The sequence below is a fragment of the Oryzias latipes genome, chromosome 17, assembly GCF_002234675.1.
Source record: "Oryzias latipes chromosome 17, ASM223467v1".
NCBI classification, from domain to species: Eukaryota; Metazoa; Chordata; class Actinopteri; order Beloniformes; family Adrianichthyidae; genus Oryzias; species Oryzias latipes.
This window is the reverse complement of record NC_019875.2, coordinates 23163801-23178958: the sequence shown is the minus strand read 5'-3', so window position 1 is coordinate 23178958 and position 15158 is coordinate 23163801. Positions and strand designations below refer to the sequence as shown.

Below are 15158 nucleotides of genomic sequence, written 5' to 3'. Positions count from 1 at the left end.
TCCATGGATTATATGAAATCTTTCCACCTTTATCCACCTTTGTCATGGTAGGAATAACATGTCTATGCAAGGGTGGGGTCAATATAAGATAGCACAAGGGTTAAAGTCTTCAGTATTACTCAGCCGAGGAGTTGAACCTTCCAGTCTCTGGGCAGATACTCTACCACAAGGCCACTCATTTGCATCTGACGAACTTTAATTCCAATTGTTTGTGAAATTTCAGGCACGGGCTGGTCATAGATCTTTGATGACTCGTGCACCATGAAAGCTTTCTCCAGTGTTTCATTTAACCCTTGTGCTATCTTAGATGACCCCACCCTTACATTGACGTGTTCTCCCTACCATGACAAAGGTGGAAAGATTTCATGTAATCCATGGACACCAGTGAAGATCACAAATCATTGAAGACAAAAGGTTCAGCGCACTGTCTAGTGGGTCTAGATGACCCAACTCCCAATGTTAAAGTGCCTAGGATAGCACAAGGGTTACGAGAAAGAGAACTTTTGAATTGAAGCAGCTGCCATTGGTTTTTGTTCAGAATCACATGGTCTTCGAGATGAGCCGAGCAGTGCAGATGCTCCTCCACTGGTGATGCTTCAGTGAAACACTGCAGCTCCAACAGGCAGGCACTATTTTCTGTTCAAAGAACAAACCAGTCAAGTTTTAGCAGCAGCTGCATGTTCTCCATTTATTGCTGTTCTCCATCACAAGTACACCCAACTGTGTTCACTTTACTTTAGACAAACATCTGCTTCCTTTAATCCAACCCCAAATCTGGACTAGCTGTTTCTGCAAAATATAATTGCTTATATTCCAAACAAACGCTGTCCAGAACAAGATGCTGGACGTGGTTTAGTTTCTTCCACCGAAAAAAGAGTTGAGGTCTTCTTCAGGACGCCTTGACGTGTTTGCAGATGCACCCTAACCTGCAGAATGGACATCCGGTGCGTGTTGGCCCTGAGGCCAGGCACAGTGATTAAGGCAGCTTGGCAGTTCATTCTGAAGATGGGGCTCTTTCAACCTTCTCAGCTAAATGGGATGGTCTTCTGTCGTAGGACTCAACTTCCATGTCACCACGGAGAGTCGCTGACGAGTCAACTGAGTGATCGTGGAGTGGACTTCATCGACAAATACATTTTACACAATAATAGCATCTGCTCTGTTTGAAACTGAAGAGGTAATTATTAAAATACATCACTGTAATAAAATATCATCTTCCATTAACCCTGTTTGAGCCCCAATAAAACTGACCAACTTTTAACAGTGGATGTGAGGCTGTGCTGAACAATAAAATCATGTAAAGTTTTATATCGGACTGATTTTGTGGTGTTTTGTCAACAGCAAATGACCAAATTCTGTAACGCAGCCTCCTTCTGATAACAAGTCAACAGATGTTCCAACTTTGCTATAAAATGAGGCTGTTTCTTCCCCCCTCTCTGGTTGATTTCAAGTATGTCTTTGGCTTGGTGCTGACAGTTCGCTCTGCTCTCTTCCAATTTGACCCAACAGGGGGATTGATCCTTGGGGCCTCTGCTCCTGACACGTCTTCCTGTTACACAGTGCCGGTCCACACAGAGGTTTTCCTTCCCCGGATCCAGGTGCCCCTCCACACGTCACAGAAACACACAAACCTATTGCGAGAAAAACAGAAACATGAGGAAGAGGTGGAAAAAACAAACAAATAGGAGAAACAGCCATTAGGTAGGACCAAACGGCGCCAGCTCTTACTCTTGGCAGAGTGTTCCTGTGCGAGAGGCTAACGCCCGCCACTAGCATTCACCAGCCCATGGAAGTCTTCCCAGGCTCTGCAGACACAGGAACATACAGAGCATCATCATTCAGTATTAAATAGTTTCCATCAATATTAACCAGGCTGCAAAAGTTTGACATAAACCTTCAGAATTGCGACATGTGACAAAGCATCTGTCGTTCTGCAACGACTTTTTCCTGGAGAGATTCATTCCTTTAATCGCCCTTAGGCCTGCACCACGTTACCGCAGTATCAAGCTGTGCAATAATCATATCGCAAAAGACGGCAAAAATAGCGAAAAATGGTTACCTTAAATGTGCTAAAACAATCTTATGGCAGCTTGAAGTATTTAACCAATCAAATAGATCATTTTATGCATTTGACCAATCGGATTGAACCCTTCACGTTGTTGACCAACCGGATGGACCCCTTTCATGTTAGAGGCTCACCTCCTAAGTAGACGAGGGTCATTTGGAGTTTAATTTCAGGTATGTTGACTCTTATTTAAATTAAACTTTTGCAATGAAAAGGATATTGTGTTATTGGTTGTTTTGCTATTTGTTCATGTATCGCTAGTTACATTATAATCAGAATATTGATCACTAATATTGCGAGTTTTCCTTAAATAGTGCAGCCCTAATTCCCCTTGATGCCTATTGAGAGAACGATGCATCAAACCACTTTGGCTCCAAAATTACCTAAATTTAGCATCTATTTGAAGGCAAAAAATTAGGATTTTTTTTAAAAGCTGGAAATACATTCAGTGTAGAGGGGTTAAGGGAGGAGGATGGTTCTATGACAGCAAGACATCACACCACGATTTAAAGAAATTTATTCTAAGCATTAAAACTATAACTGATGTGCACAATTTCACTCTCAACAGGTTCCTGGTGAAAAAGGTTTATCAAATCACAAAATATGACTTTTTTTTTTAAAGCAAAAGATGGAGAGAAAATAGTAAACTGAGGAGACATACATACTTAATGCTGTCTGTGTGTGTCTTGTACTCCATGATTGTGTTGGGGGGCAGGTTGAGGACTCGGCGCAGGGTGTCTCTAATGCGGGCGGTGGTACCCTGGTCACTGGCGGTTTTATTCCAAATGGAAATGATGTCCTCCTGAAAGAAAGAAATAAAAATGGCACATCTGAGGCCTGGATAGTTAACCCTTTGGCACTGGAGCTGTTACTAACGTAAAGGGTTCCAAAATGGCGGAAAGCTGCTTTTCTCCGTCACAGAATCAGCTGATTTACGTTAATTGCGTTACAGTAGTCAAAAGAATGTAAACACTGCAGGTAAGGCATTTTCACTAAAAGCATTTAAAACTCAATTACAGTAATTATTGTCTTTGTGGAACAAAAACAACAACAACACAAAAAGAAGATAACTACGCCCTGTAAACACTTATTTACTGTCACTGTTGTACAAATGCTGTTGTAGAGCATTAGGCCTCGCTGGTGTGAGTTTTTACCTGAAAACGGACGGACACCACAGCTCCACATATTTCCTCTCCCACCATGAACTGCTCCCCCAGCATGGCCAGGATCAGGTTCTCCCAGCACCGGGACGCAAGGCCTTTTCTTAAGCGAATAATCCACTTCCCGCCCATTTTATTGGCATCATCCTAATCAGAGTTTCAAAGCAAAAACATCACTAAAGTATCCAAACACATTCCTTAAAAAGGTCATTAAAACGTGTAGCAAGTGTACACACCTCCCACATGGGCTTAATTCCTTCTTTAAACAGGTGGAAGTCACTGTGACCGGTTAGGTCGCCAGGCCGGATCATGTGACTATAGAAACGCCAGAACTGTTCCACCTGAAAAAGATCAGAGCGTTCATGGTTGTGATAGTTTGCTGCAGCACAGCCAGTGAGCAATGGCATCATTTGGCTCAGATGTGAAGAGCGTCACAGAGATGACAAACCGAGGCAAAGCTGCCGATCTGTTTAATGTTCTGTTCGTAGCTCTGGGTGCTTGCTGGTCGCCCTGGCGTGCGCCTGGAGTACCAGAAAGTGTAGTTGTACTGAAGAGGATGCTCTCCTGCTCCTGGAACCACCATCTGCAAAAGAAACGAGGAAGCTCTAGTAGGTGCCTTCAGGAATTCAGGCCGCTCTATCATGCAAACACTGAAATCTCCTAACTCACTTTTTTCTTAGTTGTGTTCTGCTCCTTTTCGTCGTCCTCAATCTTTATCGTTTCGCTATCTTTCGGTGAGCTTTGGTCCTGGTCGTGATCTCCACTGTCATCGTCTTTCAGACTGGAAACGAAAAGTTAGTTAAATTCAAAAACGATCCATCCAATGATCTTCACTTCCCTAATTCGCTGGAAAATCTAAAAAGGTGCAATGTGTTTAAATGACTAACAATGATGATATAAACCAAACTCGAGTCCATCATGAAAAATAAAAGCTGCTTAAAGGATAAAAACAGGAAAAACAAAAAGTCCATTCGTTTAAGCATGCAGTCATTACCGGGTTGCTGTTGGCTAAACTAGCCGATTAACTGGAATGTTCTTCACTTTGTATTTAATGTTGGATATTTTAACAGAAAAACGGCATCAATTTATGCACACAAATACACCAGCGTAAATATGCTAACACTACATTTGCTTTAAATCACCGTTTGATCCGTCTTCCCGTTCACAGTTTACACCGTGACTGCACACACCCTCTCCGGGCCTCTGCCCTACCACTACACCGGGGATTCGAGGCCTACCCGTCTTCCGTTTTGCTAAGCTATTGCTAGCAGCCTGGCTACACTACTCAACATAAACGCCCATAAATGTAATGCTGCTGTTCCATATGCAGTTAAAGTACACACCGGTATGACTTTCGCTGATATGCGGGTTAATAACAGATCTATCACTGCATCGTGCTGATAAAATGGACACACCTTTCGTTGAATGCGTAACGCATGATTCTTGATTCCCCGTTTCCAGACAGTGAACCGTTTTCGATCGAAGTTCTAACGCAAAAGAGCTGCTACTCACGCATCGAATTTGTTGTTCATTCTGTCCTGGCTGAGACTCGTCAGGAATCCGATCACAGCCTCCTGGAAATCGCAGGAACGGCGACGCGCAATAGAAGCACGTGGGCGCGCATGCGGTATGTTGGTCGCGGTGATGAGCTGAAGGGGTCAAGGGTGACAGTGGCACCTCTCTTCAAACATTCACAGGGTCTCTATTCAAATGTATGTGATAGAATTAACCCAAGCCCCATGAGGGTAAAATGATCCAACTTGTGTTTTAACATTTATTTATTGCACCGTACCTAATAACATGCATCATAAATACAAAACGGACAACAAAAAAACAAACATAACATAGTACCATTTTGATCAGTTGATCACTTTCAGCCCCAGTGACTGAGCAGAAACTCAGACATGGCTACCATAAGGCACACATCACTGCACATGCTCAGCCTCAATAGAGAGAACTGGCGGCTTCATCAGATGATCTGCCTCTCTCTGATGTGCCGCACTCCCCTTTTCATCCCTTCGCTTGTCACTCGTTCTCTCGGCATCTTCAAACGCTGGCTCTGTTCAGCTCCAAGCGGAGCTGTGGACCTAGTCTGGGAAACAGGATAGGAGCTGGAGACTATGTGTCTTTGGGTCAGCTTGACATTGGTGTTGGTTTCTGCTATGGGACTATAACAGAAGTCTGAGTTTTAAAAGCACACGAGGCGAAGGATGCACAGAAAGCTTATGGATAGTATGGCATGCTATGGCGTGGTGTGGCTCGGTTGGCTCTCCTGTTCCAGACCATCCCCTCACCCCTTGCCCTCTGGGTTTCTGTGAGGACCTTCATGAGAGGACTCTTTGTTTTGTGCCGGCAGGCGCTGCACTGAGTGAATGAGAAAGAGCAGAGGCGGCCTTCTTCAGTAGTGGCTGTTTGTTTACACCAGCCGGTCCCGTCATACTTCATTAGCAGCCCATCCCACCAACAAACTTTTCAGAATCGCTGACAAGTGCCTTGTTGCGCAGAAATGCAGAGTGTCAGCAGTGTTTCCGACTCCCTTCTCAGTCACTCATAATACATATATGCACCAACACTGACGTCATGGCTTTTGTGGCGAGGCTGGGTGACGGGACTGGGTTGTTTCATCGCTGGCCAAGAGGCACAGGGAGGCGATCTGATCTCACTGGAGCTGCATCCCATTGGCACAGCTAGCTTTGCATCACAGAGATGCGAGAGACCTGCCATTCAAACAGAAACGAAAGAAAGGGATTATTCAGTGCTGCCATCTTCTGACGGCTATAAAAATCCAAAACACAAGCAGCTTGTGTAAAATAACCGTTACATGATGTATAAATACATATATGCTTTCTTCTAAGTTGTAGATCGGTTTTAAAAATTGTGTAAAACTACCAATAATTAATAGCAGCAATAAAGATGCAGAAATTAACTTTAAATAAAAACAAATCAAAAGACCAACCTCCTGAATGGATCTCTGGAGTTTTTCTTGACTTTTCACCACCTTCCTAAAAAGAGTCAAATCAGTTTTGGAAGTTACACAATAATCCAGCTAAAATAAATGAGTGATCCCTCTATATTGAGCCTCACCCTTCATGGTCTCGCTGTTTTACAGATTTTTTTAATGCAGTTGTTTACGCTTTTTCCTTTTTACATTGCATTGTGTTCTGCGACCTGATTGGCTGTAGACCTTGTCTATCAATCTTCCCCATGCCATGTCTCCAGTACAGACTGCCTTCAGATGCAAGATTCACATAAATCTTCGACCTCTAGCAGATCTTTGTTTACATTCTATAATACTGGACTTATTTTCCGACAAAGGTTTGAATTTTAAGTGTATTCTTACCCAAGTCAACTGTGTGTAAATGTTAATAAGGTGTGTAGTAAGGAGTTTTAAAGCCATAAAACATTTATAATTGTTGTAAAACATAAAGATGAGGGACCACTTTAGTCCTAATACAGTCTATTCAATTATACTATACGATATAATTCGAAGAACTTTGAAAATTGAAGGCCAACCTGTGTACTCTGTGAGCCAAACTGAGGGTGAAGTCTGCCGAACAATCGGGTTCATAGGTGGATGGCACTAAGGTGTAATAACCAGGAGGGAGGGAACAGTCCAGACTGATGGCCTGTGTGTAACAGTGAGGGAGGCAACTGGCCACAGGATCCTCTTCCTTCAACATCTGCTCACATCCCCCTTCTGGTACCTGTGTACAGACAAACATAACTCAAATTCTTCCTTTCTGATCCACCCTGACGCACTCTTTTAATGCTAAACTGACCTTATAAACGTGGAAGCCGATAGGGAGCAGGTCGGTGTCAGGCCGGCTCTGGTGCAGTGTAATCCTTACATTGACCCCTGGTTTTACCGTCGGCTCAGCACGCACCGTAAAAGGGAAGCACGGGTTCTGCCTGTGAGAGAGGAAGTTTCTGCTTCCTCCGGCCGTACTTCCAGTCACCCACGAGCCCTGGAAGTAAGTGGTCTCCCACTCACTGTCTGTCAATAAAGGCAGTGATCGAGCTGGGGTCTTCAGGGCACTAAAGAGGAGGAGAGATCTGTTAGGTCCTGTGTGTTAGAAAAGTATCATCCATAAAAAAAAAACTTTCACTGATGATGAGAGATTCTTACGTGAAGGATGTGGAAGAGGAGGAGAACACCCGCATAAGAAAGTGGGCCTCAGCTCCTGGCTGGTAGGTGCTGGGAATAAGAAGGTAGTAACCAGGCTCTAGCAGGTCACGGAGGACCACCTCTCTGTCATGGGCATGGCAGTGAGTAGAAACACAGGGAGGTTTGTTCAACAACCGGCTCAGATTCAAATGCTTCTTTTCCACCTGAGGAAACATTCCAACATGTCTGTCTTGGACAAAATGATGCAGATGAACTTCATGTGAACGACAGAACAAACCTTCCACATGTGAAGAGCAATGGCTTGGTAGTTCTGGTATTTTGTACTCTTGCGGTCACTGAGCGGTGTTCTTGCATATTTCTCAGTGTTCCTCGTGTTTGAATGCTGCAGCAAAGACACCAGTATCTCTCCTCTTGTACACACTTTAAGCCAAAACTTAGGATTGCTGATGTAGCTGCTGCTGTTGCGACAGCCGCCAGCAGAAACGCCTTTAACCCAGCGGCCGACCTGCTGGTGATTTAATGTTAAAATATTTCCTGTCAGAAAACAGAAAAGTGACATAACGGTCAGAAAAACAAACAAACATCAAGTGCAACAAAAATAAGCAGAAAATGAGCTAATAACCTGTATAAATGCTCTTCAAATGTCCCTCTTTGTTAATGGGATATCCCACTGTGATGTCATCAAACTGGGACACAAACTCTGCCTCGTCCAACCAGAATTCACCCTCAGACACTCTGGCTTGAAGGTCTGAAGCACAAACAGGGTCCACAGAACTCCAACCAGGACCGCTGCAATGAGAAAGCATGGAAGCTGTTTTATATCCCAGTCCTATTGAGAGTAATATGCATGCATACGTAAATGTAAAGTGTAATTTCCCACACACAACATTGTGAAATGTTACCTTAGGTGACAGCTTTCAGAACTAATAAGTGCAAAACCACATGCTTCAAATAATTTAGCTTATAAAAAAAAGAGAATAAACCTTAGCGTGACTTTATTTTCTAGTTTTGATGTTTGGAATTTGTCATGTGTCAAACTGAAATGTTTGTGCGGAATTGTGCTTGATCTACCTCAGCATCCATGCTCCTCCCCAGCAGCATCTTCCCCAGGGATTCCTGATTCTAAAAAGCTGCACTTGGCTTTCCGACAGCCTCTCCACATCCAACCACTCCATCACGGTCATAGCGTGGTACTGACCCAGCTCCCCGACTCCTGACACGCATTACACAGTGTCAGCATTTGACCCAACAGTTTGCATGATCAACACAGAAACCCTTTTTCTTTTAACCTTCTGACGTGTTGTGAGTGGAGCAGGTTAGAAAGCAGTCATCCTGGACAGACTTCAAAAGTCTCAGGTTGAACCTCTTTCTCCTCTTTTGATCACAGTCCTGATCGGAAGGCGGTTCTTCATCGGAACCGTCTGCACTTCCCACGCTCCACTGCTCAGCGACAGTACCAGTCAACTCCACAAGCGCCTCCGAAACTTGCCCCGCCCACAGCTGCTCGTATGAACCATGCAGCCTGGAAAAGGTACCATGGAAAAATATGGAAATTCAAACCGCAGTAAACATGTTATCGTAAATTAACAGTGGAATGAAAGAGATATACAAATAAATGTTTGTTATGGAAGAGATGGATGATTTGATAAACAAAAAGGAAAACTCTGCGTGTTGCTAACTTGGCATAAGCTTTTTCCAACAAGGCTACCCAAAAGGCACCAGGGGCATGGCAGCAGGAGAAGCAGAGTGTGGAATTTATGCAAGGCAGCCGGTCATCAATGGTCACATCTGTCCACTGTCCCCGCTGCCAGAAGCAGAACCTAAAAGAGCCCTTGTATCTGGCGTCACCCCACTGGGGCTGGCCTGGAGGAAGCACCTGCACAGAAAACCAACAAAAAAGCAAATTTAGTAGCAGATTCCTAGTAATTCCTACATATAACAGCTGTCTGAATACCTTGTTTAAAAGGTGTTGTCTTTTGAGCAGGACGGTGCATGCACAGAGAAACCAGCAGTCTCCTAGTAGACCCTGTTTTGGGTGAGCCACATTGATGTTGGTGGGAAAGAGGGCCGGACGCTGGCAGATCTCCTGAAAGACATTATTGATATTCATTTTAACTGACTACAATAACTAAACATTCAAATCTGATTTGGCACATCCAATCACATTTTAGTTTCAAAAAGTTCATTCCACTGTTGTTTTCACACTTAAAAATATTGCAACACACTGTATGATCACATATCTTTGCAAAATTCAAAATGTTTCCACATATTGGACTGTAATGATGGCTTGTTAATATTTGCTGCCATCACACATGTGTGTTGTCCGCTGTAATGCACTTGCTTGTTTGACGTTATAGTAAAAATAAACCTGCTATACCTCAATCCAAATGGTGTTTCCCAAAAGCATTTTAATCCAGTTATCTCATTTTAAAATGATTTTTTAATGGTATTGTGTGATTTGATTAAAAACTTGCCTCAGACACATTGATCTGGTAGGATTGTAGGAATATAAATTGATTCATCATTACACCGCCTAGTTCCTAGTAATCTTTTAATTACGATTATGGATTTTTTCCTGAAATAAAAAAATAAAAACTGACGTTTTCTAAGACAGTTTCTGCAGAGCAGCAGTAGTTCATTAGAAATTTGCCTTTAAGTTGGTGGTTCCCATCTGTCTACACGTTCTCCCACTAGCTTACAGCCCCTCACAACCCCGCCCTAACATTACCAGTGCAATTTTGGAGCCATCCAGGCGTACAGTTCTGAGCCAGACCCCAGCTCGGAAGAGGTATGCAAAGACGTACATGGAACTATTTGTCTGCAAGTGAATGCATTGGAATGGAGCAGACCAGGGAGCAGTGGCTTGTTGCTACTGCATCACAGCTACAAGATTTTTTTAATCTAATCCTTCATCACAAGAACTTTAATAAACAAATACTCAGAAATGCGATTTTAAGCCTAATATTTTTATATATGCCCTCCATCATTAGAAAAAAGCCACAAGAACATGTTAAAAACACTATTTTATCGCAGTGGGTCATTAAGTTCTACCAACTTCAGCTTTAAGTGTGTTTTTTTACAATTACTACACCATAAACTCCACAATCAGTTGGAAAATCCAATGTTTGCTTTGTGAGCTTAAAGGTGACAACACCTGATAATGCATCAAAAGAAAGGACAGATTTACACAACATGAAAAATTCCATCTCTGTTGATTTTCCACCTTCCCTCACCCCGGCTGTCTCACCTGCGGGCGACGCCAGGTGATGTCTCCCTGCAGCCTGGCCATGGGCGTGGAGCTGTCACAGAAAAGGGAGGCGTCCTCACAGGGAAAGTCCTGGTCCTCAAACAGAGCTGCACATGTCCTCTCAGCTCTGCCGTCCTCTCTCATGCTGAGTCTGCAGGTGGACTTCACCCAGTCTTCATCTAAATCAAACATTTATGGAATATATTTGTGCAAATAAACTGCAGATTGATATGTGCATTCTGTATACTGACATAAGTATATGATATATACACATCATGATCATATCAGTTAATCAATGCAAACAATATGTCAGCAAATGGACCAATTATAATTGATCTGTTATAACAGGAATTAATATTTTTTTGAAAATGATATTTTCTATATTGACACAGCAACTTATGCATTTCTCTCCTACCTTATTCCCTTTTTCTAACATACTTCCGCCTGCGGCTTCATTTTTCATAAACACAAACAAAGCTAACTCCATCATGTAGCCTTTACGCTAGCTTGTTCTTCTCACAGCCCCGATGGCGGCATCGTTTCCCTTTATCTTGTCCTGATTTCTGAGCTAAAATCGTGCAGATTTTATAAAAGCACGAAACATTTCGTTATGAGTTGTATCCGTCATTTCTGCAAATAACAGCAGGCAGAGTTGCTTCGGTTGGACAGATTAGCGGCTCAGTGATAAAACAAGTGGATCTTTCCTGTGCTCACCGGCTGCTACTGCCCCCTATCGGGGGAAGTCGAAAATGCACGGTGTTCTGTCTGCGCCGCTGGAGATAGTTGAACTCAAAGCTGGGGGGTACTTCAGTTTAAAAAAAATTGAAGATGAATAAAGAAAATCTAAAAATGTTATATTATCATGTTAGGGATATATGTTTTCTTGCTTAAAAGTCTAAATTATTTATACTTGTCTGTTAGTTCACAAATAAACACCTAAGATATAAAATTTTACACAGTTCCAGAAGGTAGACTTAGACAAAAATGACAAAGTTCTGATTTCTTTTTTATTTTTCCTTTTATAAATTTTGTTTGGCCAATGCTTTAACTGTTTCTAAACCACCTAAAGTTGCAAGGCTGACAGTCACTGGTTAGGGGCCATTAGAAAATATCTTTTAACAGGGGTTACCTTGTTGAAAAAAGGTTGGGAACCATGTAGTTTGTTTACATTGTTACGATTCTTCGGTTCAGTTTTTTCAACTCCTATTAAAATGTGTTTAACAAAAAAAAAGGATAAATAAATAAAATATTATTATCATATATTCTAGGCATTTAAGCATTGAAAGAAAATGCAGCTTAGTTTGTTGGTGGAATATGTTGCTTAGGCAATTTGGTTTAAAAAAAAACTAATGCCGACCAGCCAGACCTCCCCTGGTCTGGCTGGTCGGGCTGGGTAGGATCTGGTTCCCCTTATGAACACACAGTTCACTTCATCAGCATGCATGTATCTCCATCCCCACGTGCACGTGCACACTACCACACTGCTCCCTGTCTGCTTTATCCCTCCTCCTAACCCACCAGTGTATTGATGGACAGATATTTTCCACTCATCTCCGTGTCAGAATTTCACCTTTGATGTAATATTTGCATTTCCACCAGATCTGGTATAATTGTTACACAGCTTAAAATAATAACTCATTCAGATCAGTGCTTGTATCCCCCACTTTCTCCCCCTCTCTTCCTTTTATTCTCTTCCACCCCCCTCACATTCTTCCCCTCTCCCTCCCCACACACACTGAATGTAACAAATAAATAAAAAATAATAAAGTAATAAAAAGGGGTTTAGACAAATTTACACTCTAGTTTTTTGAAGTTATATAACCTATTTTGTGATAGTAAAACCTGTCCAACACAAAACGCCTTAAGCTCTAATGTGTTTGCTCAGTTGTTGGACAAGAACAAGTTAAAATAAGAGAAAAAAAACAAAGCCTAAAGTTATATTGAAAAGGGAAAAAACAAAAGAGATAGTTTAATAGATGTGTTTCTTTTTTGAATTTTTTGTGATTTGGATGTAATAATTTCTCAAAATTAACAAAAAACTTTAATTTATTATTGTTTTGTTATGTAATTTAAAGAGTTTACTGAAAACAATTCAACACAAATAAAAAAGTATATGGCCTTGTGTAGTATGTTGTGTTGATTCATTTGTTTATTCATGGTCAGAATTCTGGTAATTCTCCACTGAAGGTTTTTTTAAGCTGCTACAGTTTTTTACTTTAGTTTACACATGTTTTTTAGCTACTTTGTTTATCTTGTTGATTCCTCATTGTCATTCTTGCTTATTATATTCTGCTTTTCCTTTGCTTATCCCCTTGTTTCATCTAATTCAGATTGCTTTTTTGAGTCTTTTAGTAAAAAAAAATATTCACAACAATATAGAAAATACTCAGTATTTATTCATTTTGAATCAATATTAACATAGTAAGAAATATTATAAATCTCAAAGAGATCAAATAAAGTTTTGCTCCACATTATCTTTGAGTCCTGATGAGCATTTCTTCTTTTGACTTCCAAGGATGCAAACAAGGTTCAGTGTTTCTTTCTGAAAAAGAAAAAAAAGGCAAAAAATTAAAGTGAAATTCCTGAAACTTTTATGGGAAAAATCCTTTTGTGAGTGCTGGAAAACAGACTCCTGTTGTATGCAAACTTGGACTTACCTTTGTAATGTTTCTACGGCTTCAATGACCCACTGCTGATTAGGGTTTGCACAGAAAACTCTTCCTTTTACCGTCAGGAAACTAACACACAAGCAGACAAGTATTTTTGACATCAACACCAAAGCGAACTAAATTTAACTTGTGTTGTGAGATAGATTGTCAGTTTCTCCTTACATTATGGCTCTGATGTTACAGTTCCCGGTGTCCTCTTGCACTCTGTAACTTTTAAGGCGTTGGACTGGGAAATGATTACCGGTACTTTGGTACCTCGTGCAGCACAACTTGGCAAGCGCTTTAAAGAAACAACAGGAGACATTTCAACATGACCCAAACATTGTAATTAGCTAAAGACACAAATTCACAAATTCCATTCAAAGTAGCTTAGAGAAGTTATATTTACCATTTTCATGTAGTGCTAACAAAAGGACCAGCATAATGAAAACACACGCAGACAGCTTTGCCATTTTCCTCTTCAGAACTTCTGCTCTGGATTCTCAAATGAAATGCACGGATAAAAGCATTGCTTAAATACTTTGTGAGATGGAAATACCAAAGCCATAATAAATTTAGGTCAGATGGAATGTATGACACAATCTGTACTTTACCCACGTTGGGGGAAGAAAGTCCCTATTCCTTACCTATGACCAGAGATTCTTCTCTGTTTTATTTGCAAATCCTCCATAAAGTTCATTTTTCTAATCCTTTGTTGTCACATGAACAGTACAGGTGAGATGATGCTATTTTTGTGTTGTTGTCTCAAAGATCCAACTAGACTATGCATTACAGGAATGAACCCAAAAGAAGGAGGAAACGATAATAAGAAAATGCTCCTCATACAACACAAAGAAACCCGGGGTGTTAAAAGCTTCTTTTTGAATTTGCACAATTGTTTTGTCTCACTGAGAGGAAGTCAGGCTTCCAGGTTGGAAGGTAAACGTCTTTAACCCTTTAACTACCCAACCAAGAGGAAATAAATTTAAAAAAAATGTTTTAATGTATTGGGTGGGTGGGGGGTGATAAACACAAGGAATAGTTTTGATAATATGTTTTCTCTACCATTTGGTTGAGCAGGCTGTTCAATGGTTAAGGAAATGTGTCTGTTACATTTTTGAGATGTTTTGGACTTTTGGCAGATTCAGAGAACAAATGCTTGAGTCTGTGGTTTTTCCAGGGGCTGAACAGAAAGTATCAGATGATTGAAAACTTGATCTAGTTTTTCCTACCTGTCATTAGTCCAGCATTTCCTTGTTGTTTTGATAGCTGACATTGTAATGTTAACAGGCCGTGGGATTTTTTTCTGTTAGTTTCTCAGACCGATGTTTGTCACTTCCAGCCATCACTGCTGCTCTTTCTTGGTCGATTAACTCCTTTATATGCACGGCTGCTCCGTTTTATTCATCCATTGCCAGATTCTTGTGTCTTCATGCCTGGTATAGAGGTATTTTCTGGCTGCGTTGTAGTTCATTTTACTTTGGTTGTTTAATAGAATATGTATTTCTTCCACGGTTTCTGCTTTTAGTTTTTCTCAAACCACACAAGTCATCGCTAAGTTGCTTGCAAAGCGTCTAAAGTTCAGACAGAAGAGATGGTCACAGGCACTGCACTTCACAGCAAAGCAATAAAACGTCAAAATAATCCTCAGAATTTTTGGTTTGGCTCAAAAAATAGGTGTGGTGTAGTGGCGGCTGTAGACACAATGCATTCTATTTTAAAATACCCAGATTAAGAATCTAGCATAATATTTATTGTTTTTTATTACACTGTGACACAGCAGGATTTTTATCTCAACTCAAATCGACATTGAGATCTGACTTGGAGCAATGTCCTGAAGCCATAACAAAAGCCCCCCAGAGATAAAATCTGAATATTATGTTTCAAATGTGAGGTGGGTTTGGTGGAAAGT

General features: G+C 41.2%; 2 protein-coding genes across 7 annotated transcripts; both read right to left on the bottom strand.

The window, feature by feature from the left end:
* Positions 1-661: 661 nt before the first annotated feature.
* Positions 662-4870, bottom strand: eif4e2 (eukaryotic translation initiation factor 4E family member 2). 5 transcript variants are annotated; one of them, XM_011486765.3, is made up of 8 exons: positions 4738-4870; positions 3895-4006; positions 3674-3808; positions 3462-3566; positions 3220-3372; positions 2727-2867; positions 1729-1805; positions 662-1631 (listed from the first exon to the last, which is right to left on the bottom strand). In XM_011486765.3, exons 1-7 carry the CDS (start codon positions 4755-4757, stop codon positions 1770-1772), a joined length of 702 nt encoding a protein of 233 aa, XP_011485067.1. In that variant the 5' UTR covers positions 4758-4870; the 3' UTR covers positions 662-1631; positions 1729-1769. The 5 variants fall into 5 exon arrangements, with proteins under 5 accessions (XP_011485067.1, XP_011485065.1, XP_011485066.1 ...); XM_011486763.3 differs by having other exon boundaries at positions 2731-2867; XM_011486764.3 differs by having other exon boundaries at positions 4641-4786.
* A 115-nt stretch (positions 4871-4985) lies between these two features.
* On the bottom strand, positions 4986-11341 carry capn10 (calpain 10). 2 transcript variants are annotated; one of them, XM_011486762.3, is made up of 13 exons: positions 11014-11341; positions 10599-10777; positions 9306-9437; positions 9031-9227; positions 8641-8873; positions 8423-8564; positions 7974-8140; positions 7629-7885; positions 7352-7554; positions 7005-7260; positions 6739-6929; positions 6182-6227; positions 4986-5942 (listed from the first exon to the last, which is right to left on the bottom strand). In XM_011486762.3, exons 2-13 carry the CDS (start codon positions 10740-10742, stop codon positions 5913-5915), a joined length of 1998 nt encoding a protein of 665 aa, XP_011485064.1. In that variant the 5' UTR covers positions 10743-10777; positions 11014-11341; the 3' UTR covers positions 4986-5912. The 2 variants fall into 2 exon arrangements, with proteins under 2 accessions (XP_011485064.1, XP_020566698.1); XM_020711039.2 differs by having other exon boundaries at positions 10599-10771.
* Positions 11342-15158: the final 3817 nt, after the last annotated feature.

What these genes read in the sequence shown, in the direction of transcription:
- eif4e2 (XM_004079201.4), bottom strand. Translation starts at nt 4,663, where the DNA reads ATGCGTTACGCATTCAACGAAAG. An exon ending in CGTTACGCATTCAACGAAAG is followed by an intron (nt 4,007 to 4,640) that starts GTGTGTCCATTT and finishes TTTCGTTTCCAG; the next exon opens with TCTGAAAGACGATGACAGTG. An exon ending in ACACACACAGACAGCATTAA is followed by an intron (nt 1,806 to 2,730) that starts GTATGTATGTCT and finishes CTGTGTCTGCAG; the next exon opens with AGCCTGGGAAGACTTCCATG.
- capn10 (XM_011486762.3), bottom strand. Translation starts at nt 10,742, where the DNA reads ATGAGAGAGGACGGCAGAGCTGAGAGGACATGTGCAGCTCTGTTTGAG. An exon ending in GACAACACCTTTTAAACAAG is followed by an intron (nt 9,228 to 9,305) that starts GTATTCAGACAG and finishes TTTTCTGTGCAG; the next exon opens with GTGCTTCCTCCAGGCCAGCC. An exon ending in CACTCACAACACGTCAGAAG is followed by an intron (nt 8,565 to 8,640) that starts GTTAAAAGAAAA and finishes AATGCGTGTCAG; the next exon opens with GAGTCGGGGAGCTGGGTCAG.